This window comes from Halictus rubicundus, chromosome 12 (genome assembly GCF_050948215.1).
Source record: "Halictus rubicundus isolate RS-2024b chromosome 12, iyHalRubi1_principal, whole genome shotgun sequence".
Classification (NCBI taxonomy): Eukaryota; Metazoa; Arthropoda; class Insecta; order Hymenoptera; family Halictidae; genus Halictus; species Halictus rubicundus.
Genome location: NC_135160.1, coordinates 8815625 through 8842448, shown reverse-complemented (window position 1 = coordinate 8842448; position 26824 = coordinate 8815625). Strand labels below are relative to the sequence as shown.

The 26824-nt window shown below is 46.9% G+C and overlaps 1 protein-coding gene across 5 annotated transcripts in view; it reads left to right on the top strand.

The window, feature by feature from the left end:
• Window positions 1-26690, top strand: part of LOC143359663 (uncharacterized) — a 148751-nt gene extending 122061 nt beyond the window's left edge. For all 5 annotated transcript variants that reach the window (XM_076797779.1, XM_076797783.1, XM_076797782.1 and 2 more), the window contains 4 exons: window positions 10682-10874; window positions 20611-20918; window positions 21761-22097; window positions 23243-26690. In XM_076797779.1, the coding sequence (XP_076653894.1) occupies window positions 10682-10874; window positions 20611-20918; window positions 21761-22097; window positions 23243-23419 (1015 nt within the window). In that variant the 3' untranslated portion in view covers window positions 23420-26690. The remainder of the gene's footprint in view (window positions 1-10681; window positions 10875-20610; window positions 20919-21760; window positions 22098-23242) is intronic.
• Window positions 26691-26824: the final 134 nt, after the last annotated feature.

Genomic DNA, 26824 nt, shown 5'->3' with positions numbered 1-26824 from the left:
TGAGAGGATAGTATGGAATAGATGATTCAATGAGCAGGGGAAAAGGACGAAGGAGCTAAAGCGACAGGCTTTTCGAGGCTTGCAGTCTTCGATTGAGATTGCTCAGAGGTGCAAGGATTGGCAAACGACCGGCCAAGGGTATTAAGGAAGAGATAAAGACAGCAATTTCGGCGGCCGGCAGGCCAGCAGCATTGCCTCGACCGGATGTTCCCGGTTGCTCGAGAGGTTCCGTGAATGGTAGTGGTCACGCGGACCGGTCCCGAACGGTAACCAGCTGTTCCCCGTCTGCGGTTGCTTGCCAAAGCCATCGGTATTTCGATAAGCATTCGTTCTGGCAATTTCGGGAACGAGCGAACTTTTCATCTTACGGGTGCCCTCATAACGCGACTCTCCTCCCGTGGTTATCGATTCGATCATGCCAAGAGTTATCGTTGCTCGGGCATCGTTGCGGTCCATGAACCTTCCCGCGGGCTGCAAACCAGCTGCAAATCTCTAACGGCGTCGCACGAGGAATCAATTTTCAGAAAGACGAGCGCGGCATTCGCATCCGTGCTAGTAGTATGTTATTCATTACTAGGGTCATTAAGGAAAATTCGAAAAATCAAGAAATTGCCATTAACAACACCAGATTCGTATTGATTGCTTCGAATCGGTTTTAAAATGTATTCCCGCGAGAATTTTCGAACGTGTGAGAGCTCAAAATAAAGCTTGGAAAGCGAATCTTGTGGTAGGTCCATTTTGGTCCTGAAGAGAATTCGAAATTGTATTGAAAAATCAATTAATTTTGATAGTACGAAACGGAAACATTTGTTTCGTGCAAATTGCCCATGAATCATCGCACCCCCGTTGCAGCTGCCTAAATATCGCACCTGGCACTCTCAGACCGGAAACAAAGAAATTGGCACGCTTGGCAGGCCACGCTGAAGCGTCCAAACGGCAAACTATAGCATCGACGACATGATTCACATTATCCGCAAACCCTCCGTCCGCTCTCCTCCCTGTCCCGGTTGCATCCCTTATCCTTCCCCTCGCGCCCCTCAACCACTCAAGCGCTCTCTAATATTACAATTTTTGGCTTTCTGGAACAGAACATAATTCCCCTCTATTGTTCCCATTTCTAGCACAGACTGGCTGTCTGCCCCGTCGGCCCCGAAACTTTAAACAGCTATCTAACCGGCCGGGCAACGTTTCAAACAAGTTTTTCCCGTCGAATTGAAACACGCTCGCTTTTTAGGAACTGCTGCCTCCGGTCGATTTGAATGTTTTCGTCGAGTAACATCCGGCCCCTACCCCCTCCCCCCGAAACGCAGTGCTCCAATTACACAGCGCCGAGAGTAACTCACCCCCGCAAAGATAGAATTTTTTGATCGGAACTTCTTCCACCGTGCAAATCGATTTTCCTGGGGGGAATCCGATCAACGCGAACACGAGACCCCGTGATCAAGAATCACCTGCAACCCCCCTCACCCCCATCCTCGCGGCAATTATTCGTTCAAGTCGGCTATCGCCTTCTTCGGTGGATGGGCATTTTTTTGAGACGCCATCTTGCTAATCTTCCTCGCCCGAGAAGGGTTTCGCACTTTATCTCCAGTTGGGATGATTTAACTGTGAGTTTTTAATCATTCTTACACTTTAGGAATCGATTAGCATTCACTCTTTGGAAAATGTTTGTTTCCCTATTTGCTTCTAAAGAACACAGAATAAAGAATCGAAAAACTAAAAAAGTATTATTGCAAGGTGGAAATTATATTTGACACCGGCAACAGCAATAATCCGATAGTATTTAACAAACCCTTGAGGCTCCAATTTAGAAAAAATTGTTGAGCGAGCGTCGAGTACCGCACTATTATTAAAACGTATTAATATCCGACAGTGACGATCCGATGCGTAACGCACGCTATCCGATACATATTTATGAGGGAATTTAACATGTATTTAGCAAGCATTTGCACAAATCTGTGGCCCATAGGATTTCATAAGAATCCCCGCAGCTCGGCGAACGCTAACAGCCGTTCTTTTTGCAAGAAACACGATGCGAAATCGTGAAACGAAGCGATCTACATGCGCGGCTACGTGACCATAATTTCGGCTTTCACTGAAAAATGAATGGGTCCCTCGACGTTCCCTCCGACGCCGGGTGAAATAGAACACAAAACGGTTTCTGTCGAGGTTGGAACAACTTTGCATTCCAGATCGATGCAAATGGTATTCCCCCGAAGTCCGCGCGCCGTATAATATCACCGTGCAACCGATGGCGGCGTTTTTGGATTCGGTTTGTTGCCTCGCTTTTCGAACTTTGAGCGTTCTCCATGGAATAGCAATTATTCCTTTGAATTAACCTTCGAAAAACAGGCGCTCTCTCAGTGATTCTACCTTCTATCCGGCGTTCTTAAACGAGTTTTTAAGGGTGCTTTATCCGGAGTTGATATATTGCAGCCAACTTGGAAGATAAGAAATCGCTCGGAGCTAAGAACGTTGGTTACGCGAATTGATCTGATGCTAGAGTAAATCCTTGCTGATTTGTGGAATAACTTTTGTAGTATGGATCTTCAGAACTGACCGTTTGCAACGATTCTGTGAGAGTCTGCACGAAGATATCTGCACGGTATATGAAGAAGGGTCCTCCGAAAGAATTCCGAGCTTCGTAAAAATTTCGCAAGAATTTTTACGAAGACCCGCAGTCTACCGACAAGCACGGACACTAAAAAGAGTTCAGAGATTCATAAAAATTCCAGAAAAATCCACACGAAGATTTGCAATCTATGGACAAGCAAGGATCCTCAGAATTCACCACTTGCAAAAATTCTGTAAGAATTTGTACAGAGGTATCTGCAGTCTGTCGAGAAGTAGGGGCCCTTAGAAAGATGATCCTTCACAAAAATGGTACAAAAATCCATACAGAGATTTGAAATCTACGGATAAGTAAGGATTCTCAGACCGGACCAGGACCTTTACAAAAATTCGACGATGCTCAGTCCAAAGATCTGCCGTCTATCGGATGGTAAGAAACCTCGGAGCGAATCTAGCCTGCGCTTTTTATCGACCAGTCGTCGAGAACGTCCATCTCCGGAGGATTAACGCAGACTAACGTGGAAGCAACGTTGATTTCTGAAGAGAGAAAGACCTTCGAGAAAGAGAGGGAGATCCTGGGGGGTTTACGAGATGAATTTTTCGATACCCGGGACCGGCAAAAATTCCTGGACCGAGACAGCGGCTTAAGGTCCTCAAAACATACTCTATAAAAATATATATAGCTCATGCAATCTTGAATATTTTTACTTGAAAAAAATAACTTGTGTGCCTCAAACATCCATAAATACGTGTGCAAAATCCTAATGCGGAGAGCTGAATAATTCTTCCGAGAAAATTCCAAAAAGTTGGTAACAAAATGGCATTCAAAACCACAGTACCCCATTTATTCCGAAACATGCTCCATAAGAAAAAATATATATCTCCTGCAATTGTGATTATTCTTACTTGAAAAAAATAACTTATGTTCCTCAAACATCCATAAATACGTGTGCAAAATCCTAATGCGGAGAGCTGAATAATTCGTCCAAGAAAATTCCAAAAAGTTGGTAACAAAATGGCATTCAAAACCACAGTACCCCATTTATTCTGAAACATGCTCCATAAGAGAAAATATATAACTCCTGCAATTGTGATTATTCTTACTTGAAAAAAATAACTTATGTTCCTCAAACATCCATAAATACGCGTGCAAAATCTTAATGCGGAGAGCTGAATAATTGTTCCGAGAAAATTCCAAAAAGTTGGTAACAAAATGGCATTCAAAATCACAGTACCCCATTTATTCTGAAGCATGCTCCATAAGAGAAAATATATAACTCCTGCAATTGTGATTATTCTTACTTGAAAAGAATAACGTATATACTCCAAATATTCGTGAATGTGAGTGCAAAATCTTGATGTTTAACAGACCTCCCGGAAAAAATTGCTGAAAATGTTGAAAAAAACGGGCTCGAACATCGGGAATGCCCCCTGAACGTATTGCAGCTGCGGTCTCGGGTGCACGTCAGGAAACAGCAGCTATACCGAGCACCTGTCAGTCTAATATATTTCCCGTGGCTGTGTGTGCCGTTGCAACGAGGGCCGCGTTATCGGCGCGCATCCGGTGATGAATCGTGCCAGTCCACGAACCTCTTTCTACGGCCGTGCTGGAAATCGAAGATCGCGTATTAAATTATCCGGGTAATTGACCGCGAAACCCCACTGTAACTTAGGGTGCACAGGAGGAAGAGGGGCTAGCAGGGGGGTGGATCGGTCGAATTTTATCCTGGGGTTGTTACACCGGCTCGTTCCCTACACGCTGATCGATTGCGAAGTATACCGACGCTGCCGAGACTCTACGGTGAAGGCTCGTGCTACCCACGGGCAAACTTTGCAACACGTCGATGAATATTTCAGGCAAAAAGCACAACGATCCATCCTCGACGACTCACGCGACTTGGCTGCCGCTACGAGATGCTCGGGAGCAGCGGAAACGATTTTACCCGCGCCCTTATTGGCTGTCGGCGCTGCGGAAGCGAGCGAAGCGCGACGCTAAGGAGAGAGCTCACCGCGGGTTTCGTTTATTGGACGGTTGCAAAAGTTCGAGCACGATTTTCAGGAACCCCGCGATCTTCTCTGAAGAAGGATCATTTTCCGCAAAGGAGTTCTACAGCTTTTGAAAAACGTTGGGAGAAAATTGTTGGAAATCGTGGTGATACAAGTGACTTTTCGAACATTTCAGAACAGCAAACTGCAAGAAGGTAAACATAGTGCACACAGTACGTCTCACCGTTTCAATCGCCATTGCAAATTAATTATCGCGTGTAGTGCTTGGGAATTACACCGGGTAGACAAAGTGCAAACGATGTTATTCGAGCGTTGTCCGTAAACGCAAGATATCGATCTCGCACAGTTCAAAGCCTCGATGCATCCCAGGACTAAACATCTACCGAACCAACCACGGCTGCTCGTCGTGGCCGTACTGAAAACACCTCATCAGCAGCTACACCAGCAGTAGACGACGTATCATCTTGTTTATACGTGTGTTTTTCCAGTTGGAACACGCCTATTCGTCCCGTCGCGGCGTGACACTAACAATGACGAGAGACGTACGTTCATAAGGGTCGGAGGGCAGTTAACCGAGTCAGCTGGCCGTTATCTAGGAAATCCCAGGTGACGGAGAGTTTGGAGGGGTTCGGTTAACCCTGTATGGTTTCCAGCGGGTTGGCTCTTTGACAGTAACCGAGCGCAATTTCGCATCGGGCATTGCTGGCGTTCCTATAGCTGGTGTGGTGCGAGGATACCCGTATCCCGCCGCTGGAACCGATGCACTTGCTGCGCTAACGAGCCGATGGTGCAGGTCTCGCTGCATCGCGTTGCAGCACGTTGTAGAACGTTGCAAACCGTTGTAGAACATGCAGCTCATCGCAAAGCGTTCCGCCGCGTTTCAAATCGTTGCGGCGCGTTGCAGAGCGTTGTAAAACATTAGTTGCAGCGTTGCAGAGCGTTGTGAAACGTCGCATAGCGTTGCAGAGCGTTACAGCGCGTTTCAAGTCGATGTAGAACGCTGCAGTGCGTTGCAGAGCGTTGTAGAGCATCGCATCGCGTTCAAGTGAATTTCACAGCGTTGTAGAGCGTCCTAAAACGTCGCATAGCGCTGCAGAGCGTTGTGGAACGTTGTAAAACGTCGCATAGCGCTGCAGAGCGTTGTAAAGCGTTGTAAAACGTCGCATAGCGCTGCAGAGCGTTGTAAAGCGTTGTAAAACGTCGCATAGCGTCACAGGGCGTTGTAGCGCGTTTCAAGTCGTTGTGGCGCGTTGCAGGGCGTTGTAAAACATTACATACTTGCAGAGTACTGCAGCATATTGCGGAGTATTGTAGTGCATCCCATCGCATTGCAGTGAATTGCAGAGCGTTGTAGAACGTTGTAGAGCGTTGTAGAGCATCGTTTCACGTTTCAGTGAGTTGCAGAGCGCAGTAGAGCGTTGCGAAAACGTCGCATAGCGCTGCAGAGTGTTGTAGAGCGTTGTAAAAACGTCGCATAGCGCTGCAGAGTGTTGTAGAGTGTTGTAAAACATCGCATAGCGCTGCAGAGCGTTGTAGAATGTCACATAGCGCTGCAGAGCGTTGTAAAACATCGTATCGCGTTTCAGTGAGTTGCGGAGCGTTTGTAGAGCGTTGTGAAACGTCGCATAGCGCTGCAGAGTGTTTTAGCGCGTTTCAAGTCGTTGCAGAGTACTGCAGCATATTGCAAAGCGTTGTAGAGAATCGCATCGCGTTTCAGTGAGTTGCAAAGCGTCGCTCCTCGAACCGTTCCAACCCCCAGCTCGCAAGAAACACTGACTCGGCACTGTCAGCGGATGATCGAGAGGGATTTCTGGGCCGGTTGGTAGCAACGGTTGACTGGCGGTCGCACGAAACGCTGCGGAAACGTACGCGGCGCGGTCAAACGACCGGGGGGATACTGTCCACTGGAATTATGGACTCGAAATTCGGGGTGGGAGAGCCCTGAGGAACGACTTTGTTTGCTCGGTTTCGACCACTCGCCGTTGATAGCCAACGGTGAACCATGTGCTGTGCGAAAACCGGATCCGAGCGCGAGCGTTTACCCACCGGATGCACGGCTCCGTGACAAAAACGCTCGCGAAAATTGCCAACATATATACCGTACCTCCAAAATGTATTGGCGCGCTCGATTCTGTTTACCCGTTTCTTTAAAATACACGTGGGAAACGAGCGTTGCCTTGTGTTTGCCTAACAATGGAAAACGGTCGATTGTTGATCCTCACACGCTACTCAGAAAGAATTACAGAAAATAGCCTTGAGATAATATTTCGCCCATCTTTCTTTTTCAATCAACAAATTATATAGTCTCACAGCATAGACAGAAAAAAGTCAATCGTTTCACAATATTTGTCCAAAAATAAATGAATCTTTTCGTTACTGTATTCGGTGTAGCGAATTTTGGTTATGATCTGAAAAATGCAGGAAAATTAAGTGTGTACTTTCAGTAGGATACATTTTAACTTTTTCCTTTACATCGAACTTTTAGGCTGCTGTGCTGGCACACGAAACGTTAAGAATGTAGTTACGCGCTGCTGTCAGCTTGTGAAAACTGATCAAAAGAGAAAATTCACTTTCGTTCGATTCCCGTTTCTTACAGTTGACTTCGAAAATGTTTCTGTCGCATAAAGAGCCGTTGCTGGCGGTGAGGAACAGTGCACTTTTGAACAGCAATGCAGGTTCCCTGGCAAAAGGCGAGACGGGAGGCGGGCCCCGATGGATTCCATCCGTTTGTACACAGATAGATCGGCGCGTGTTTCGCCGGGAATATGGAAATACGTTTCATAATATGAAAAAGTAGTGGATCGATGGGGAGCAGGTCTCTCTGACGTCGAGTCCCGGTAATGGGATTGGAAGGGACCGTTTCATAGACGTTTCTAGCAGACGTACAGATCAGCTATATTCTATCGGCCTCCGGTCGAAGAGATAACGAACCGAAATGTTCCATCGGTCTCTGGTTTCTCGCGAGCCATTGTTTACCGCTGTCGGCGTGTTTCGTCTCGTTAGCCGTCGCTAATTGTTTAAATGCCTTTGAAACTCTTTGTCTCGCAGCTGAACCACAGAGAATGATGGAGAGACAGGGATCGTTAATAATTTCTTGGAGGGTGCGCTAAGCTTATGGCAATTTTCCCCGGAGGAACGGTCGGACACGCTGAGAACGATTAACGGGGAGTACTTATTTTATGTTCGTTATCGGGAAGTTTTCCGTCGGTCGGATCGATCCTTTAAATTATTCGGGCTCGCGGCGAATAATGCATGGAAATTCGCGAGCTACTTTTAAGCTGTGCATACGAAACGATTGCTGGCAGATTGATGGACTATTTTCTGCATCGGGCGCTCGGATGGAGTTATTGTTAGATCGTGATTCTCGGTGACCATGTAATATTTTATGAGCCAATTTGTGGAACGGAGGATTTTACTCTGATGTGTGCTTGGACAGGGTTGCATTAAAGATGCTGGGGCAAAGCTTCTGCTATTTAAAAACTAATTAAAAAATTATTTAACTCAATTGTGAGAAACCGAAGGTTAACGTATTTTCTCTTCTGTTCACCTTAAAAAGTCGAAAAGACTGTAACAGTGTCCTTAAATTCCTCCAATAGCTTGCGAGTTATATCTTACAACGCAAACTCGGTCGACGAGTCGATTTCACCCCCTTAAAGTGAATTAGGGCAGCAAAGAAAAATCGTAGAAGACATACCTGCGTGTGCGCTAGATGTCCCCAAAGTTTCATAATATTCTGAATTTCCAGACTCGAGGTTATTCCTCGTAAGTAATCGAAATGGCCTGAAGGAGTTGAAGAAACTTAATATTTGCAACTACCGTGCGCTACAGCAGCAGCGAAAGCTGGTGCACAGAAATTCTGTCGGGGTCGTGGTAGACCCTCCAATATCCCAGTGAAGGATTAATCGAGAAACTCAAGCTACAAACGCTCCCCTCCCTTATTTTCGAAATCCCAGTTATCCGAGGTCAAAGCCCAGAAGTTTGACCATCCATCAGCTGGCAATTGCCCTCGGAATAATTAGAGCCGGTGGCCGTTGTTGTCGCGAAATACCTCGACAGGGTCCAGAGCCCGTGGCGTGGAAACGAGCTGTTCGCACGAGCTTCTCGAATTTCGCGCTCGAACGTGTCTGGAGTGCGAGCGACGCGACGCGACGGTAGGTATCGTTTACCGATGGCGTGCCCGATAAATCGACTGGCAAACTGGCGGCGCGGCGAATAAGCAAACAACCAGCCGGCACTTGTCTCGATATTTCTCGCGTACGGTCGCGTAAATATGGAAACAGCAGGGCTCTCTCGCCGAGAACGAAAAAGTACGGATCGTTTTCCTTTGTTCGGTGTAGAGGTGACTAGCAAAAATGGCCGATTCTGCGCGAGGAGGGGGACACGCGTGCGAAAGCGGCCTCTCAAGGGGCGAATCGATCGTTTCGAGCGGAAAAGGAAACATCAAACGGAACGGGGCTGAGTCGGTTTCGCTACTCCTTCTCTCCTCCGTCATCGCGGTGACTCATGCATTATTTATTTCGACTTAATTAGCGGACGGGGCGGGGCGTTTCACAACCAAGGGTGACACAAAGGGGGAGCGGGGCGGGGGCAGGAGGAAGAGGTCGGGGCCTCGCGTGCAGAAAAACCGGCGGTTTCCATAAATACCGCGTCGCGGCCAACGTTATGCAAATACACAACCGAGGCTGAAATTGTAAATGAATTGTTATCCGCGGCCGAAAACCGTGATTCCGTGCCCGGGCGAAACGGACCGGTCGGCCGCGCGTTATCGATTCCAGAGGCGACGGAGATCTCGCGCGGACGCGTAAATCTCGCGTATAAATAGCCGCATAAACTGCACGCGTGCCGGCCGAACATTTGATACGCTTCATTTAAATTTCCACCGGCGGGGATATTAAGTCCACACAGTCCCTGGCTATGTGGCCACCTTCCCGACGATGAATTTCGGCCAACCCGCCCGGAGATAAAACGCGGCGTCGCCGGACCCGGCTAATTAAAGTCGTGCGAAAAAATGTCTGCCGAGGAGCCGCGGGGACATGCTCGCGAGAGTATACCGCCGCTTCGATCCCGATCTCCTCGGCGATAATAACGCGCTAAAAGAACCCAGAGCGGCATAAATCACGGGACCACCCCCGTGGAGTTTCTAGGGTCTATGGAGAGGCGATAAAAAGATCCAGCAGCCAAAAATTCGCGCGATTTACGAGATAGAAGCTACGGATTCGCGAGGCACCGACGAAGTTTAGCACTTCCAGGGGAGAGCGATGAGGTCCTTGAGGATACTCGATATTCTCGCGGATCAGTGGTCCGAGATCGCCAATATTTCTTAACACGTTCGCTACAAGAACTTATCTCGAGACCGCGATGGATTTTACGCGTCCGCGGCAAAAACTCGCGAGCGTTTCAAGAAGCGGAAGCATTAAGAGAATTTACACATTTCTTGCAACTTAATAAACCCAGTGAAAAGAGAAATAAATTGCTGATTGGTTCGTGCGTCTTGCAATTAGTGCAAATAATTTTTATTTTCCGATTAAAATGTTTCGAAAGAATGTAGTAGTGGAAAGTCGTAAAAAGTCTTAATAATTTTAATACCTGAAAAACAACTAAACAGTAGTTAAATCTTCTGATGTTTTCTCTGTTCCGTATTCCATTCACCCGTTTTTGCCATAAATGCATAAAGTCCGCGGGCTACCGATTACAACAGTGCTTACTGGAGTCAATAAGTTTTATTCAGGAGAAAGTTGTAGTATCTAGAAACAAGAGAAGAACAAATTCTCCCTCGCGACCTATGAGATTTGTAATTTGCACGAAGATTGCACCGCAGTCAAATCCACGGTGGAAATATTTCGCAAGAACGGAAATATTCCCGAGAAACAATGCTCGCGCGGCAACGAGCACAATTACAGATCAACTCCCCGGTTTTTTCCCGGTTTCAAGGGAAGTCGGGATTTCGAAGTGCGCGCACGTAGTCGATACGAGAGGTTCGACGTGCCACGTTGCATCTGCGGGTATCTCGTGCTCCGAACGCGTCCCGTCTGGAACGTGTCGATCGACTTCTTCCGAAACACGCGAGAGAACTAATCGACGGTTTGGGAATTTCTGTTCGCAGCTTCGACGAGACGTCGATGGACAGCTGCCCGTTGGCCGTCACCGACGGAAGGACGGGCGACGCGACGTCGAAGGACGTCGAGACGGAGGTGACGTCGCTGGAGGAGGCGAAGTCGGTGATCGCCACTCTTCGAGCGAGACAGAGGGCACAGGCGCATCAGATGCTCGCGTGGCGACGGACCCTCAAATTGCAGGTAAATCTCACGGGTTTCCAAAAAATCATGTCAAAGTGACTTAACACATTCGCAACCGGCAAATTTTTTCCGTTTCTAATACCTAGTACCGGCGAAACTAATGAAATTCTGAAGCTGGTTGCCGCGAACTTGTATCGCTAAAGCAAGGATTAACTCATTTATTAAATTAATTAATCATTTAAATTTAAATCCAATCCCATTAATGCGCCTAATGTTGCCGCATTCAGAAACAAAAATTGCAGAACGTGAATTCACGTCAGCGGCAATCAGGAATAGAATTTGAAATGACGCGAATTAGAGCTAAAACTAAATTTTTCTTCCGTCTTGGAATATTTTCATTTTATTCGTACGAAACTGATCCGATTTCCACATATAATATTTAAATGTTTAGTAATCTATTAGATACAAATTTTGTAATGTAACAAATATTTTGTAATATTTTTTGTAATTTCTTTGAAATAATGCCACAACAATTTATAGTGGTGCTTCAGAGTCACCACTCGAGTGCAAAGGGTTAATACAGTGAATTCTCATTACGAGTCAGTGGCAACCTTACAATTTGGAGTCAGTGGAACCTACCCACACCACCGCGGTGAGGGGCCGAAGCTCGAGAGCCGTTTCTCGAGCTACGTGCAATATTGTAGAAGAAAGACATTTTCTCAGTTTTCTTGTCACTATCGCTTAATAGTAGTCATCGGCTTTTATGACTTGTAGACGGATATGACTCTTAGGCTTCCAGCGTGCCCTGTGTATTTCAAATGCGACGCTTGGCGACAACCTCAGATTTCGTCTAAGAGTCACTCTACAGTGAATTCTCGATATATGTCAACAATACCGCTCTCGCCAGCGTTATGTTTACACTCCTCGGCGTTCGAGGCCTCTCGGCCCCTCACGGGGTAAACCCTGCGGTAGTGGGGATACCTCCGCGACGTTTATCCTCCAGGCCTTGGCGACATATATAGAGAAGTCACTGTACAGAGTGACATTTGCACTGGAATATTTCCTTTCAAATTTTCTTTTCATTCTATGCATACGAATGCTTAGTCATTTATTTAGACGTTTCTTATCTAAACGAACGAAGTACGAACGGAGTAAACTTACGTAAATTATGCAAGCTAATGCAAATTCTCCGAATTAATACATTGTGCGTGCCGTATGAATTATGGTGTCCTCCCAGTTTAAAAGGCAGTTAGAAAGCGCCACGGGCTGATAGCATCAATATCAGCTCGTATCGGAGATTTACGACACCTCCGAATCGCGCCGGACGATCCACGCGCAAACAATTACCCAGGCTCGCCTAGCTCTTCCAGACAAAGGCGGAAAGAAGAAGACGTATCTGCAATTACCAGCCGACAGTTTCTACTTTCGGTGGGAGGGGAGGCGGGCGGGGGGTGGTCCGGCTCGTTGATTAAACCCATTATCTAGTAAAAGTTTGAAGAGGAACCGGCGCGGCTCGCTTCCGCGACAGCCAGACGTCTCGTGACGTTCTGCTATTATTTCGTGGGTATGGTCGCGTGACTATCGCCAGTCAATCCACGCCTTGGCGAAACGGATTCGCGAAAAAAAGCTTCTTTTCGAGTTTCAATGGGGCTCCGACGAACAGAGCGATGTTTTAACGATCCTCTAACCCCCACCCCCCTCCCGTGTTCGAAATTCTTGAACCGAGTTTGCATCGCGCTTCCGTGTTGCCATCGATTTTCGCATTGGTGGAGAAACGGCGACGCTAACGACGAGTTTTTCTGTTCGGTTGTCCAACAGTTTCTCCCGAAATTGCTCTGTTGCTTTTAACACTACGACACATGTCAAAATGACGGATTCTAGTATTTTCAATTTGCGAATATTGAGATTGTAAAGATGCATCCACGAGGAATTATGTAATTTTGTTTTCTTTGGGAATATATTGTTGAAGAAATGGCTACAAATTTTGATGGATACATTCGTGTTATTTTTATAAAGTAATGTAAATTTTAGTAATTAAATTTTTAGTGCTAGGTAAACTTTTCGATTTTTGTATGTAATCGTAACGCTTTTTAATGTTGACGGTGGACTTTGGTTAGTGTGGCGTTGTAGATAATGAAATTATTGGTGAAGAAAGGATTCAGTATATAATTTTAGATTTTTAGACCGTGGAAGTTTATGCAAGTATTCATTTTTATGCATTGTTCGACGAGAAGCAAGGTTAGATAAAATTTTTATGAATCCAGTACGCTTTCTTGATGTTGATATAGATGCGTAACTATCGATTGTTTTATTTAAAATATTAGTGGGTTGCCGGAAGGAATTGGAATTTCCGTTTCGCTCGCGTCTGAAGTCCCCCCATTTGCATAAATTCCGGGCGGAATGGTTTAGCCCGTTGTAACTCAGTGAAAACAGATCGAACAGCGATGTACCCGGGCTCATTTCGCAGAGTAAAGCCTCAATTTTCACGTCCCCACTCGTGTTGTTTTCTTTCGGGGATGACGTTGCATCGGGAGACGGTCGAGAATGCGAATGCGGCTTCTTGGGAATGTTACACCTCCCAGCGTCTCTTCTTGTTCACGGTGCAATAAAACGGCAACAAAAAATCGTGCATCAAATTTTACAGTTCCGCTGAAAAACAGACCGCTTCAATCATCAAATACACGGCGCTTCGGGTCGCGGGATAAATTTTCTAAACCGTGGCAGCAGCGTTCGAAGTATGAAATTCTTGAAATTTTCTCGGACCATAGGTGTTTCATTTTTCCATTGGACGATGCTATTTCCGAGAAGAGGCTTTAGCAATCAAGTTGTGCGCTTTTCCAGGTGAACGAATTTTCGGAGGTTTCGTTTGCTTAAAAAATGCGTTGCGCGGAGCTCGGAGCTCGAGGGCCATTTCCGCTGACGGAATACGAACAACGGCCGCTGAAAAAGGACGCGCCGAACAATTTTCCACGTTCCATTGAAATGAGAGAGGGTCAATTGGCGGCGGGAACGCCTCGTCAATACGAAATATCCTCGCGTTGTTCGTCCGCAGGACTGGCAAGCGAAACAGGACCGTGATTTCCCTTATTGTCTTCGTTTTAATCCGAGCTGCGACGCCTGTCCGCGGCTGTTTGCCATTCCTGGAACGTTTGATCCCTTGCCATATCGCATCGGGTCGGGCCCGTGACGAAAATTCCGAGCGGAATCTGTTAAACAAAAGCGTCGCTCGAAATGAAATTCTGCTGTCAATATCGACACTAGATTTACTGAAAATGACTATTTGGCATTCCTCTATAAAAATAACGAGAATGCTTCTATCCAAATTTCAATTTCTGACATATACCTAAAGAAACAAATCGCATACACAATCCAGCTCTCCGAGGAAGATATCCTTCGCATTTTAAAAAATCCTCGCCCGCGGGGTTGGCGCGTTTGAATAGATTTGAGTTAGGTGCGAAAGGGGCTGCCTCTTCGCGAGCACTCGCCTAAGTGGTTATTGCGAAACACGGGGGCGGGGAAGGCGGCGTTATCGCGTCGCGAATCGATCGAGCGAGAACCGTGTGCGAAAGAGGAAACCGAGCGTAAGCCCGAAAATTCGGACTCCAAATCGTGTAGTGGTAATCAGAGGGGCGAGGGGAGAGGGGGCAGATAAGCCTGGCGAAATGGTGCCCCGTCGGCATGCAAATGAAACGAGATACCACCATGACCGTCTCCACCGCCAGGGACCGAAGTGCTCCTCGAACGCCGAGAAGCTGTGCGTCTCGCTTCACTTTGGAAAACCGGCGTCGAAAATCTCGGGGAAACCAAGCTGTCCCCCCTCCCTCGGCTCATCCAACGAGGATCAAAGAGTTTTCCGTTTCCTTGCGGGACACTCGCTGCGCTACGTGCCGATTTCTTTATCGCCGAGATTCGCCGAAAGCTGCATTCATCTGAAAGCTCTATTCGCCGAGAGCCCGAACCGTTGGCTGCAGCTTAGAAACGAAGTTTCCGAGAGAGAGATCGTCTTCTCGATGCAGGGGGTAATTTTACGCATGACGGCCAGGACAATGGATTCCTTGGGACGCATCAGGACCTGTGCCCTTCGGCCTGATTAACTGGCTTCCTCAATTAGCTTGGCACGGCGCGCCGGGTCATCGAGATCAACTGCCCCTGTCTACGAGACTATCTTTATCGAAACGTACCATCAGCAGATGGATTAGTAGTGGTAGTAATTTGTTGCTTTAATCGGCCTTGCAGCCGCCAAAGAATTGGACCTTGGTTTACAAAATTCTATATGTTGCACTCTTTCCAATTCTTCGTGTCAAACACATAATTTCTCCGACGAACATTTGCTTTTCCCAGCGATTAAAGGTGAACGAACTTGACAGGATCTCTTACCTTGGATTTTCCGAGGAGCGAAATTAGTTCATACGTCCAACACATAATTTTTGGAGCAAACGTTTCCTCCGTTCGCGGCACCTGTGAACGCTGAAAAATCTCGCCTTTCAGCTCCCGTTTAACAGGAAACCAAACAGAACTACATATTCCCCCTAGTCGATTCCCCAACGCCCTAAACACTCTGTGCCCACAATTTTCCCAACACGTGTTTGCCCGTTTGATTAAACAGCGCGTGTGCCGCGAGTTACGCGAAAATCGCAGCGTGCCAATTTCGAGGCGTCCATTGCGAGTTACGAGCTCGGATCGCTTTAATGGACGTTGCCGGCAGCGGCGGTGTTTGCTTGCCGCCAATTAATTCATCGATTTCGCGTGTCACGAGAACTGAACGCGACAGTTCCAATTCGGAAAGGAGATTCCGGTTGGCAAACGAGCCCCTAGATCAGGGGATTTGCGGACACAGAGGATACGAGAACGTCCTCCGAGTCAAGGAACCGCGCGCCCCTCTCTCTCTCTCTCTCTCTCTCTCTCTCGACGACGGGACTTACCGAGTCGAAAAATAGCTAGGCCATTCCGAGAGACTATAGTCTCGGGCGAGAGAGATTCGCCGCGGAGAGACGTGACTTCCTCGCCGTTTTGAAGATTCGAAATTCCGTGGCATCCCGTTCTGGCCAGGAACTTTATGACCGGGGAGAAATGGCGCGGTACCGCGAAGAATATTGGCTTCCCCTCCGCCACCTCTTTCTTTCGCGAACCGGCTCTCCCGTTCCATTCGACGCTCGGTCGCGAACTTTGCATTCACCGGCGCCGGTTTATTACGTTTATCGAATGCGGAACTGTCTCCGTTAATTAAATCCTCGAGGCTCTGACGCTTCCGGACTTTTAAACGCGCGCCGATATGGCACGGCGACTCGCTGTAGATCCCCTCTGGTACCGGACTCTCTTAGACGGTTTCCGGTCTTGCCGAAGAACTGTTTAATATTAATGCGACGCTCGCTGCTGCCATTTCTGACGCGAGAGAAGTCCAGAAACTTAGTTCTCGGTTTGTTACTTTCGAGGAAACCCGTTTTTCGTGAACAAATCTGAATTTTTGATCTCTCGTATTTCGAACAAATTTTTGTATGCTTTTACTGCCAAACCTACAACCTCGACAATTCCATAAAATTAAAATAATTTATTCAATGAAGTTAAAATTGAAAGGTTAAAATGTACACTAGTCGGTAGAGTCCTTCAACCCTCTTGTATTTTCAAAAGTGCCCCCGAACCAAATTGAATTTGCAGTAGGCTATTCGATAGCTCATCCAAAGAACATACTTTGTGCCAATTTTCAACCTTATATATCTACACTGCGGGTAGTAATGGGATAACAAAGAAAATCATGTTTTTCCACAATTTCTCTTATCCTCTTCAATTGAAAATTCTGAAAAAAATCATAGATGTGCATTCTAATAGCTAAAATATGCCTGATTTTTTTCAAAATGTTCAATTGAAGTGTATAGGAGAAATTGCAGAGAAAATTGATTTTCTTTGTTACCCCATTACTACCCCCCATGTCGGCATCCAGGGTTGAAAATTGGCACAAAGTATTTTCTTTGGATAAGCTATCGAATTCAATACACCCTTTGGTACAATAAATATATTACTGTAAAAATTCATTTTCAAATATGAACAAATTAATCCGTCTCGTGTAAGTGGTGCTGTTCGATTAATAAATAACAGCGCTGACTAGCCGGCGAGCTCACCCCGTTCCCACAAACTTCGCAGGAAATGCGACGAGTCAGAGATACCGGTTGTCTCGTAAAACACCTGAAAGGTTACTTTGAAGTTGCTGAAACTTCCTCGATCGTTATCCATTGGTTCGTTCGGTCTTGGTCGTTCGCGAAACATCCCATTAAATTTGATTCGCTTTGGCTCCGCACGCGATAAGGTCGTTGCGACTAATAAACGGTGATTATGTTGTAATTAAACGCTGTTTTTGCCGGAGATTGGGCCGCGCGAGTGTTTCGGCCGCGCGCGCACGATCCCGGCCACGTGACAATGATCGCGTGCAGAGTGTCGATTACGTTCGCAAATCATCGGGAAGTTCGCAGCTGTGACACGAAACGAGGCAACGAGATGCCTAGAGCTAATCCGGAGCTGTTTGTTTCGCAAACCGTTGCAGAATCCGCCAGCCTGACAATAGACAGGTCGGAATATTCGCTGGATAATAGATAATAGACAATTCGGATGTCAGAGGCTCGGATAATAAAGGCTCTACCATGATAGACACTGTTTGACGGCACGGAATTTGACGCGAACTTGCATGCAAAATGAAAACTGTTTGCATTAATTGCCAGATGCGAGAACTACATAGACATTTACTTCTTTTCTTAACACTAGATTTACGGGACCCGTCAAAATTACGGATTCTAATATTTTTAAATTGCAAATATTGAGATTGTAAAAATGCATCCATGATCAATTATTTAACAAATTGATTTCTTTGGGTACATATTATTTAAAAAATGGCTACGAACTTTGATCGATACATTCATGTTATTTTTATAAAGTAATGTAAAATAGTAATTTTTAGTGCTCCGTAAACCTAGTGTTAATCATTTCAATACGTCGGAAATAATGATCATTTAACACTGGAACTACCGAGCTTTAAACGCGACTTTACCATGACAACAGGATTGAATTTAGGAAGGAGTTTACATAGGATGTTTATGGCAACGTGAATAAAGAATATTAAAAAGTTTCTCCAAAAAATATTTCTATAACTTCACGAATTGTAAAAGAAAAAATCTGGAACCCTTCAATTTGACGGGGCTCGGTAATCCTAGCGTTGAATTCTCGAAATATTTTCACTATTTTGCATTTGCTCTGCCCATTCATGTCATAAATACGCACAATTCACAATCCAATAATAAATGGATAAAATACTGAAAAATGAAATAAATGGTAGAATTTAAAGCTAGGAAATAAGAGAGCGGAAAACAGACAATTTATTATACCAATCGGTAAGAGCTTACCCGAACACCGTAACAGTTCTATTATCCGAACAGCCACGTCAAGCTGATCGACGGGGAGGTGTTCTGTACTGGTTGGCGCGACGTTACGGAGGGAAAGCCGTGCATTCGACGCATCGTTTTTCACCGTGCGGAACGCAAACTGTCTGGAACCAGTTCGTCGCGGTGATCAAACAGGACTCGCATTCCCCTCGACTAGACTCCGCAATAGTTTCCGCGGGGGTGGCTGTAGGGTTGTCGATCTCCCAGTAAGAACTGTCTGCAGAACGTGGATTATGCTCCAAGTAATTTCGGTATGCTCGTTAGTCGCTCGACAAACGGTTCGACGTGTTCTCGGTGGTACAGAGTCCCCGACCTAACTTCGGCGAAAGACAAACAGAAGCTCTGTCGGAGATTTCATTTAGTTTGGCCATGCTCCTTGGCGAACGTCGATGAGCCTGAACTACAGAACATTATGGACACGATCATCCTATATATTTTTAAGTCGGACCTGCTCGCGCCAATATTTGCGCAAAATTTCCAATTTCCCGAATAATGTTTGCGTAATTCATGGAACTACACTTTATTCTCGAGAATTTTATAGTAGACCGCCCATCGCGAATATTTAATTGTCAGGACGGTTCTTTAGTTAGGGAAGTAAGAACTTTTTAACCCCTCGTGTCAATGACCGGAGACGCGTTCAATTTCTTTAATACTTTTCTCGACAACTAGCAAAATTATTACAGTTGAGGCATAAAAATATTGAAGTTTGGTTGTTGAGTCGCAGGCTGCTTAGCACGGACTGGTCTTCTTCAGCATTTTCGTCAGGTTGGACGGTTCCGTTCCTTACCTTAAACAGGCCGCGTAAATGTCAGCGTCGTAAAATAGCCATGCGACGGGCATTGTTCATTTTTTCGCGGCGCGGCGCGTTTATTTTTACGCTCCTTCTCAGAGGAGCAAACCTTTTCAGCCTTGAACAGACTCGCGGTTCCCGAAGCTGTTGTCTTTCGCTCGTCTCGCCGCACCCTTTCGCGATTCTCAGTCCCAATTTACATTAGAAGCAGTTCTCAATTTTCTCTGTCTTTTATTCTCAAACGGTTCAACAATACCTAATTTTGATTTCCCTTTCAGCTCCCGCGAAATTTTCGCTTTTCTTTCCGGTGAAAATGAGACGGTTTAGAGAGCGTACGCGTTTTTGCGGGACCGCGACGCTACGGAGGAAGAACCGCAGGTCCAGGGATAATATTGACAGTGAATAGCGGACGCGCGCGTTCGGCCGCGCTTCGTTCGGTTGTCGACAGGATTTTCGGTTCATTTCATTGTATTCGGAATTCGCTCACTCAATCGAAGCGGGAGCGCAATAAAGCGAACCGTGTCGGTCTGGCGTGGTGCGCCGGGCGTAATGCGGTTTGCGCAAACCCTCCGGGCTTCCTAATTAATTCCAAATTACGGTCAGATCGAGGATGCATTACAGTGTCGGTCCGGGGGGCCACGGGCGCGTTCGCTTTGCTTCCAGTTTATCAGTACGATCTTTGGACTAATTACCAGGCCCGGCCCGAATTCGTGTCGCATAAACTGTCCGCGTGTGCGTCTGCTCGTGGCGGCACGCACACCAGCTTGCACCGATCACGGTATTATTGCGTCGATTTTCCATAGCAACGCGCTCCAATCACGGTCCGTTTCCGGTCTGTTCGACTTCTTGCTACAGTTTCGAAAGAAGCGCAGAGAGAAAAAAGACGCCGACCGGCAAGAAGTCCTCGAGTAATTTCCATCGGTCGGTTATCGATAACGAGCGGACGTGATTAATCGTCGCCCGGTGACTCCGCTCCGACACGCGGGAGGAAGAAAGCCTCCACCGGCTAATCTATATTATTAATTGCCTGAATATCGACGGAACGCTGCCCGGTTAACTAACGCCGGGACACAACGTCTAATGACTGCGCAGAGCGGGTATTCCCGGCTACATATTTTATAGGCCGTTTTCGAATTATTTTAATAATCCTGCTCTCTCCTTACCTAAATCCCATGCCCGAGTCTTCCTGTTCCCCAAATTCCTTTCCTTCCCTAGATCTCTGCCACAGATCTTTCCCTCTAGATCCCTTTCCTAAACCCCATCTCCCTTAGGGAGGAAGCTCCCTGCCTCTCCATCCTTCCTCAGATCTCTGCTTGCCCGTTATTCCCCTAGATCCCCACCTTCTTTCCCTTAAATACTTTAAGCAGCGAAAGCGAATTCTCTTTTCACCGCGGCGCGTATGCTCGTTACTCAAAAAGCTCGCGATCTTTACGCAGGGCGAGCGCACCCGTGCGCCAAGCATTGAAAGGGTTAATGGGTTAACTAGCTGCGGCAGACGGACGGTCTAAAGGCGGCGTTGAATAAGTGAACGGTGTACGTTGCGACGTTGTTCGGTGACGGAGTATAATGGTGATTCTAGGAGGACCTGGTGGCCCGGCTGACGAGGGAGAAAGCCGAGGAGCTGCGGACGTTGTCCTCGCAGCTATTCCTGTTCGAGTCGCGGCTCTGCCGGAAGCAGAAGGAGATCGAGGCCAGCCTGGCGCAACGTGAGTCCATTATCCTCCGACAGCAGAGGATGATACGGCAATTGCAAAGCAGATTGGCGGAAAGAACCACCGGGACCAGGGACTCGCCGCCGTGCGACGCCCTCGATAGATTGGACAGCCTCGGGGACAGCGACAGCGCCGTTGTTCTCGAAGAGGCTGCCGACGACCTCGCGCCGCCCAGGTACACGTTTACCTCAATAATTCCTAGCCTCGCGAGAGACCCCATTCTCCGGTGCACCGGCAAGTTTTCGATAGTTAACCAACCGCTGCGATCCGAATTCGTTTCCCTAAATTATCAAGCAGCGTCGGGTAACGCTTTAGTGGGCCGGGTACTCCGCCCGACCCGGCAATTAAACCCCCAAGGACTCGCAAGATGCCATAATCGCGCCAAGGAAATGCTGGAGACGGTTTCGCGAGAGACGATAGAGTAACTTCTCGCTATTCTACGCAATTTCGATCCGATCTTTTCTTTGACAAAATAACGCATACCAGTCACTTCTAGGGCATGACAGATCCAATGTTCCCACTGAAAAGTGAAAACTGTTCTACATAATTTAAATCGACTTCTAGTGCTCGATAGACCCAACATTCCCAGTTTTCGCTATTCGACAAAATGTAACTGAACTCAATCTTCCCAAATCCATGAACCCACACGCATAACTTTTATTAACCAGTCTACTTTATTAACCAAGTCCCGGCACTGGTGAGAACCGTTTCGAGAGTCGAGCCTTTGAAGGTAGCCCGGCTCTTCGTAATTTATCTGGCTCTTCTCGAGCCAACTCTTCAGAGTCTATTCGGAAAAATTCGTGGCCGGGGATTAATTTCGAAGTAGCTCGTAACTCGGCTGCAGGATCGAAGAGCAGAGTGGGTGTTCCGGGTCGCTTCGGGGGTGGATTCTCCTCGTAAACTCGAGATCGGGGGCGTGCACGGAACGCCCAGTGTCCGAAGAATGCGTCGCGTCCGATAGAACGATTCCGTGGGTCGGCGGAATCATTCTGAATGTATCGGGACGTCGGGTTGCAGGTTCCGCTCGAACATCACCGACGTGACAGTGATCCGGTCGGTGTCGGACGCGGTCGAGCCTTCGAGCAAGTACTCGTCGATACGACGGTGCAACGGGTTCCTGAGGCGGCCGGAGATCCTGGAGACCGTCTACTCCGTGGAGGAGGACGGCGACAGCGAGAACAATCAGGACCCGTCCGAGTCGACCGAGAACTCCGAGTGCGAGGACAGACGCTCGAAACACTTGGGGAACGGCAAGGGCAGGCTGCAGGACCTCTACGGCAGCTTCGAGAGACTCGCTCAAGAAGCGGACTCGCCGCCGAGCGAGAGGCCCAGGGACGAGAGCCAACAGGCGCAGGTGAGATCTTCTTCTTCTTCTTCTTCTTCTTCTTCTTTCTTCGAGTGTTTTCTAACCGGGGAAAAAATAAACGGTAGCTCCACTGGATCGATCGAATGTCTCCTGGGAATTCCTCGGCTCTGCTGCCCGGGGTTTTCTTTCAAAATTGACTGGGATGGTCTGCGGGTCTGTTTGAGGATAGTTTAAGACATCACTTTCGAATTTGTTCTCGAAGTAGAGACAACACGGGCTCTGCACTTGTTCTTGTAGAGACAGACTCTAGGTGCTAGTTTTTGTCTTGATGGAGACAAAGACAGGATTTAGTTAGTGAGTTTACGAGGGAACACAAAGGTACCTCGAAGGTACAAGTTGTGTTTGAAGTTAACCCTAACCCTAACTTAAGTTGGAGGATTTAGACAGTTTTCAAAGGCAGGATTTTCTTGGGTATAAAATATGATGTAGTGCGAGTCATCTTGGGAGGTGTTTGTGTCATGATTTTTATGATTTTGAGCTCGTTTGTTAAATACAAATAATTAAAATCGACAATTTTTGTTAGTCTTCTTTTGAGCATGGTCTACTTGCGAATTGCGGTCTTGATCGACTGTTTCCGATGTCAGGATTTTCTTGAGGATGAAGTATGATACAGTGCGAGTAATATCGAAAGGTGTTTAAGTCACGATTTTTCTGATTCTGAGCTCGTTTGTTAAATACAAATAATAAAATCGGCAATTTTCTCTGGTCTTCTTTGGAACACGGTCTACCTGTGAATTGCGGTCTTGATCGACTGTTTCCGATGTCAGGATGTTCTTGAGGATGAAGTATGATGTAGTACGCGTCGAATTGAGGGTAGTTTAAGTCATCATCTTGCCAATTTCGAACTACCACGCAAGCTACACTCTATCAAACCCTAAAATGTCCACGTGCATTCCTGAAAACACACTGTCGCCATCAATTTTGATCTCGGCGACCATTCTGCCGATCAATTCGTATTCTTTTCCATCTTAATCGGAAACTTCTAATCTAGTCCCACGACTATTCTCCAAACACGCGCAGCCCGAGGTTCGCTATCAAATAAAATTCCCAGACCGCGGTTGTATCGATCCGGGGTTGGGAGCAGCCCAAGAGGTAACGAGGCAATCATAAATATCGTTCCCGATGGTTTGCAGGTCACGTACAACAGGGTAATGAGCAATCACCGATCAGTCACGAAGCCAAAAGACGTGAAGTACAAGAGGATAAACAAGGCGAAGTCGAAAAGCCTGGAGGAGCTGCGGGGCCGTTTGCGGAACTGGGTCGAGAAGGGGAACAAGATCGCAATATCGTTCGACCAGTCTTACGCCTGAACACACTGTACCTCGACGAAAGTATACGTACATATAGCCCCCGCACGTAGGAGTATACTTTTTCACCCACGGGTCGGTTGAAAATCCCCGTACCGATCGACTCGCCGACGACGGCCGTGTGGCAATTTCCTCTCTTTTCGGGCTCGCGCGATTAAACGGGGGGGATTAAATCGTTATCCCGGTGTGGCCGGATCGCCGGCGGTGGTGTATTTAATTGAAATTCTCATCGCTCCATGTGATATTTACTGTAGTGTCTCGAGAATTAAATTAGAGAACGTCGACGCGCGGACAATTTCCAACACTTGTGATATATATAAATGATTTTATCGTAACACACACGACCAGGTTGTTTAGGATCTAATTATCGCGACGATCGAGACCGTGGGACGGTTCCGGGTGGCGGGTGGTGGGCGGCGTGTCAGGGGGTGCCAGGAGAGAGGGGATCATCGTGCAAATTAGGGTCGGCCGTGAGGGTCGCTGAAGAGATCCTCCCGCGATTTTCCGTCTCCGTGTTCCGTCGTCGTGTAACTTCTAACCGCGTCGCGTACAATCTCCGATTCTATCGAGTTCTTCGCGCGAGAACTCTCCCTCGGCGAGGACGTATTAAATCGAGCGAATCTCCTCGTTCCACCGTACCTATAACTCTTTCTCCAACTCTCTCTCTCTCTCTCTCTCTCTCTCTCTCTCTCTCTCTGTCCTCTTCGTTTTCTCCGTTCTCTCGTTGTTCGTGGAAGGCGTGGCACGCGTTCAGCCAGGCCGTTTTCGAGCAACAACACGACACGCGCGCGTCACACGCACCGTTTTTCGCCCTCGGATGGTTCCCTTTCGTCAATTACGACCATTAACCCTCGAATCGGTTGATCGACGCAACACGCTTAATGTCCGAACAGCACCAACAAAATGTACACACTCTCTCACACACACACACACACACACACACACACACACACACACACACACACACACACATTATACGTACGCGTCTATATAGTATATTATTTCTGTTTCCGGAACAGGCAGGGAAACGAGAGAAAAATCGCGCGACACACCTTCGTCAAACTTTGAAACGATACGCCGCGCGTACCCGCGCATTGTGATCGCATCGAACAGGCCTCAGCTCAATTTTTGTAAACGCTATACACACGAACTGATTACGTACCGTCGTAGCCGTAAAATCGCTCTCTCGCGTCCGCCTTTTTTCCTCCGCGCGGAAGAGCGTCGCGTTTCTTCAAACCCGACGCGTCAAACGCGAGGCGAGATATCTCGTCTCTTCGCTGTTTAGAAGGTTCAACGAACACGCACGCGAATCAAGCACCGATCCGGGTAACCCGTCGATCGAGAATGTGCCACTCGCCGTCACTTTTCTATTCTGATTCCGTTGCGGGCACGAGAATCGGACGCGCTCCCCCTCCGTAACGTCGCGCGGCTCTGCAACTCGATCTTTAGGCGAGCCGGAACGGAAAAGGAACTTTTTTCGCGAGCTTGAACGGACCTTCTTCTCGCGGGAATGCGACGGGTGATGATTATAGCGCGACCTTACGGGGGGGAACGCCGTGTTCGTCGATTTCTCTAGCCGGGACAACTGAGACTTTGTACCATATCGAGACACGACTCGAACGCTCTCTTCGCCGCTCTGAATTCGAAAGTTCGTTTGGATCGTCGATCGGAGCGTCTCGATCCGACGAATATATTCTGTTACGCCGTCTGTCCCGGCTAGATGGATCGCTGGATCACAGGCACTCGAGATATAATCAACGTGCTATGCACTCGTAGCGTAGCCGACCTGCGACACGAATTATTTTGTCGGTATATACACGTAAGTGGGGGAAAAGAGTCTCTTCTTCCGGTGCAATCAGTGAGCGAAGATAACTTCCGTAGCGTGTACTATTTTTCGATCTGTCTATACATCGTATCCGGACGCTGTTGATGAACAGGAAAATTCTCTTGAGTAGATAAGTGAAATGAATCTAAGGCATAATTAATCGCACGCGTCGACGACTGACGATTTTACCGTGTCGTCGGGGGACGGGAGAGTGTTTTTCTGCCTCTCACACAATCACACGCTCTCTCTCTTTCTCTCTCCTCGTCCCACTTTTGCGGGTACCTGTTTTTAATTGTAAAATTTTAACGATAGATCGTTTCCGATTTCCGCGTTCCGTTCGAGACCGAGCGTTCTTTCTTCTCTGTTCGCTGCGCGAGATGCGATTGTCTTCCGTTGCTTGATACGTCGCGTCGCGACGCGCGAATCGCCCGCGACACGTGTGCGCGTTCCTCGAACGGAAAACTGTACAAGAAAACTATCGACAATCCCCCTTTGTCTTATATTCGTTTGCGAACGTGAACCACACGTTATACATACCGTGCATTACGGAAGGCGCGAAGCAGAACCGGCGAAAGTTCTTTTGTAAATAAATCGAAAGGATCTGTATATGTAATATTTTAATATAAGATGTAAGCGCTCTCCTCGTGGGACAAACCGACGGAAAAAGAAATTGATTCTGTAGATAGGTCGCCTGTTTCACCGGGGATAATAAATTTTAACGATAGAGAATCGAGTTTTATGTTCCTGCAGGCTGCATAACAGCCACCAACAGATCTCGTGCATAATATATTTGCGCGCTTATAAATGCATATACGTATAAATAAAAATGCATATTAAAAACAAATATATATAAATATATACAAATATATATATATATTAAACAAAAAAAAAAAAAAAAGAAATGTGTACTTGAGTCTACTATGAGATACGGAAGAACGACAAAATCGTAAAAAGAAAAGTGTCGCGGAACAATGGAGGGGCGAGTCTTCCTCCTTCGCTTAACGCATATTCGGTTCGCGCGCCTGCAAAGTATACACGTGAACACACCGACGCCACGGACTGGCGCGCAAAAGAAAGTCGATCGTTATTTTAATTTATGTAAAACAATAACGTGTATACACCGTCGCTTTCTTAGGCAATTAGTAGACTGCTACCAATATCAATAATTACCGCATTATTATTTTAATTATTATAAAATCTCAAATAAATTATAATGCCCTTAACGTTCGTTGATTATTGCTCCCGCCTTTCCTTTCCCCTAGGCGTAAGAATGTAGTGGATAAGAGGAACGATCTAAGGACTATCGAAAGGGTCTGGGGAAATCGGGAAAGAGCCACGCTGGAAGGGATGGGATCATACCCATACCATGCGACATTTTAGTTCTACTTTGTATATGTACACGTTAACATTGTAATTTATTCGGTGAGAAATAAAGAATATTAGTTACAACAGTTAATGTGTTTTTCTTTCTCCATCCTGAACACGAATATTCGATATTAGAATTAAATTAATGTCTTCGAGAATCTCGGGAACAGCAAAATTTTTGAAATTAGAGAAAATGAAGTGTTGCATTAGGAGAATAT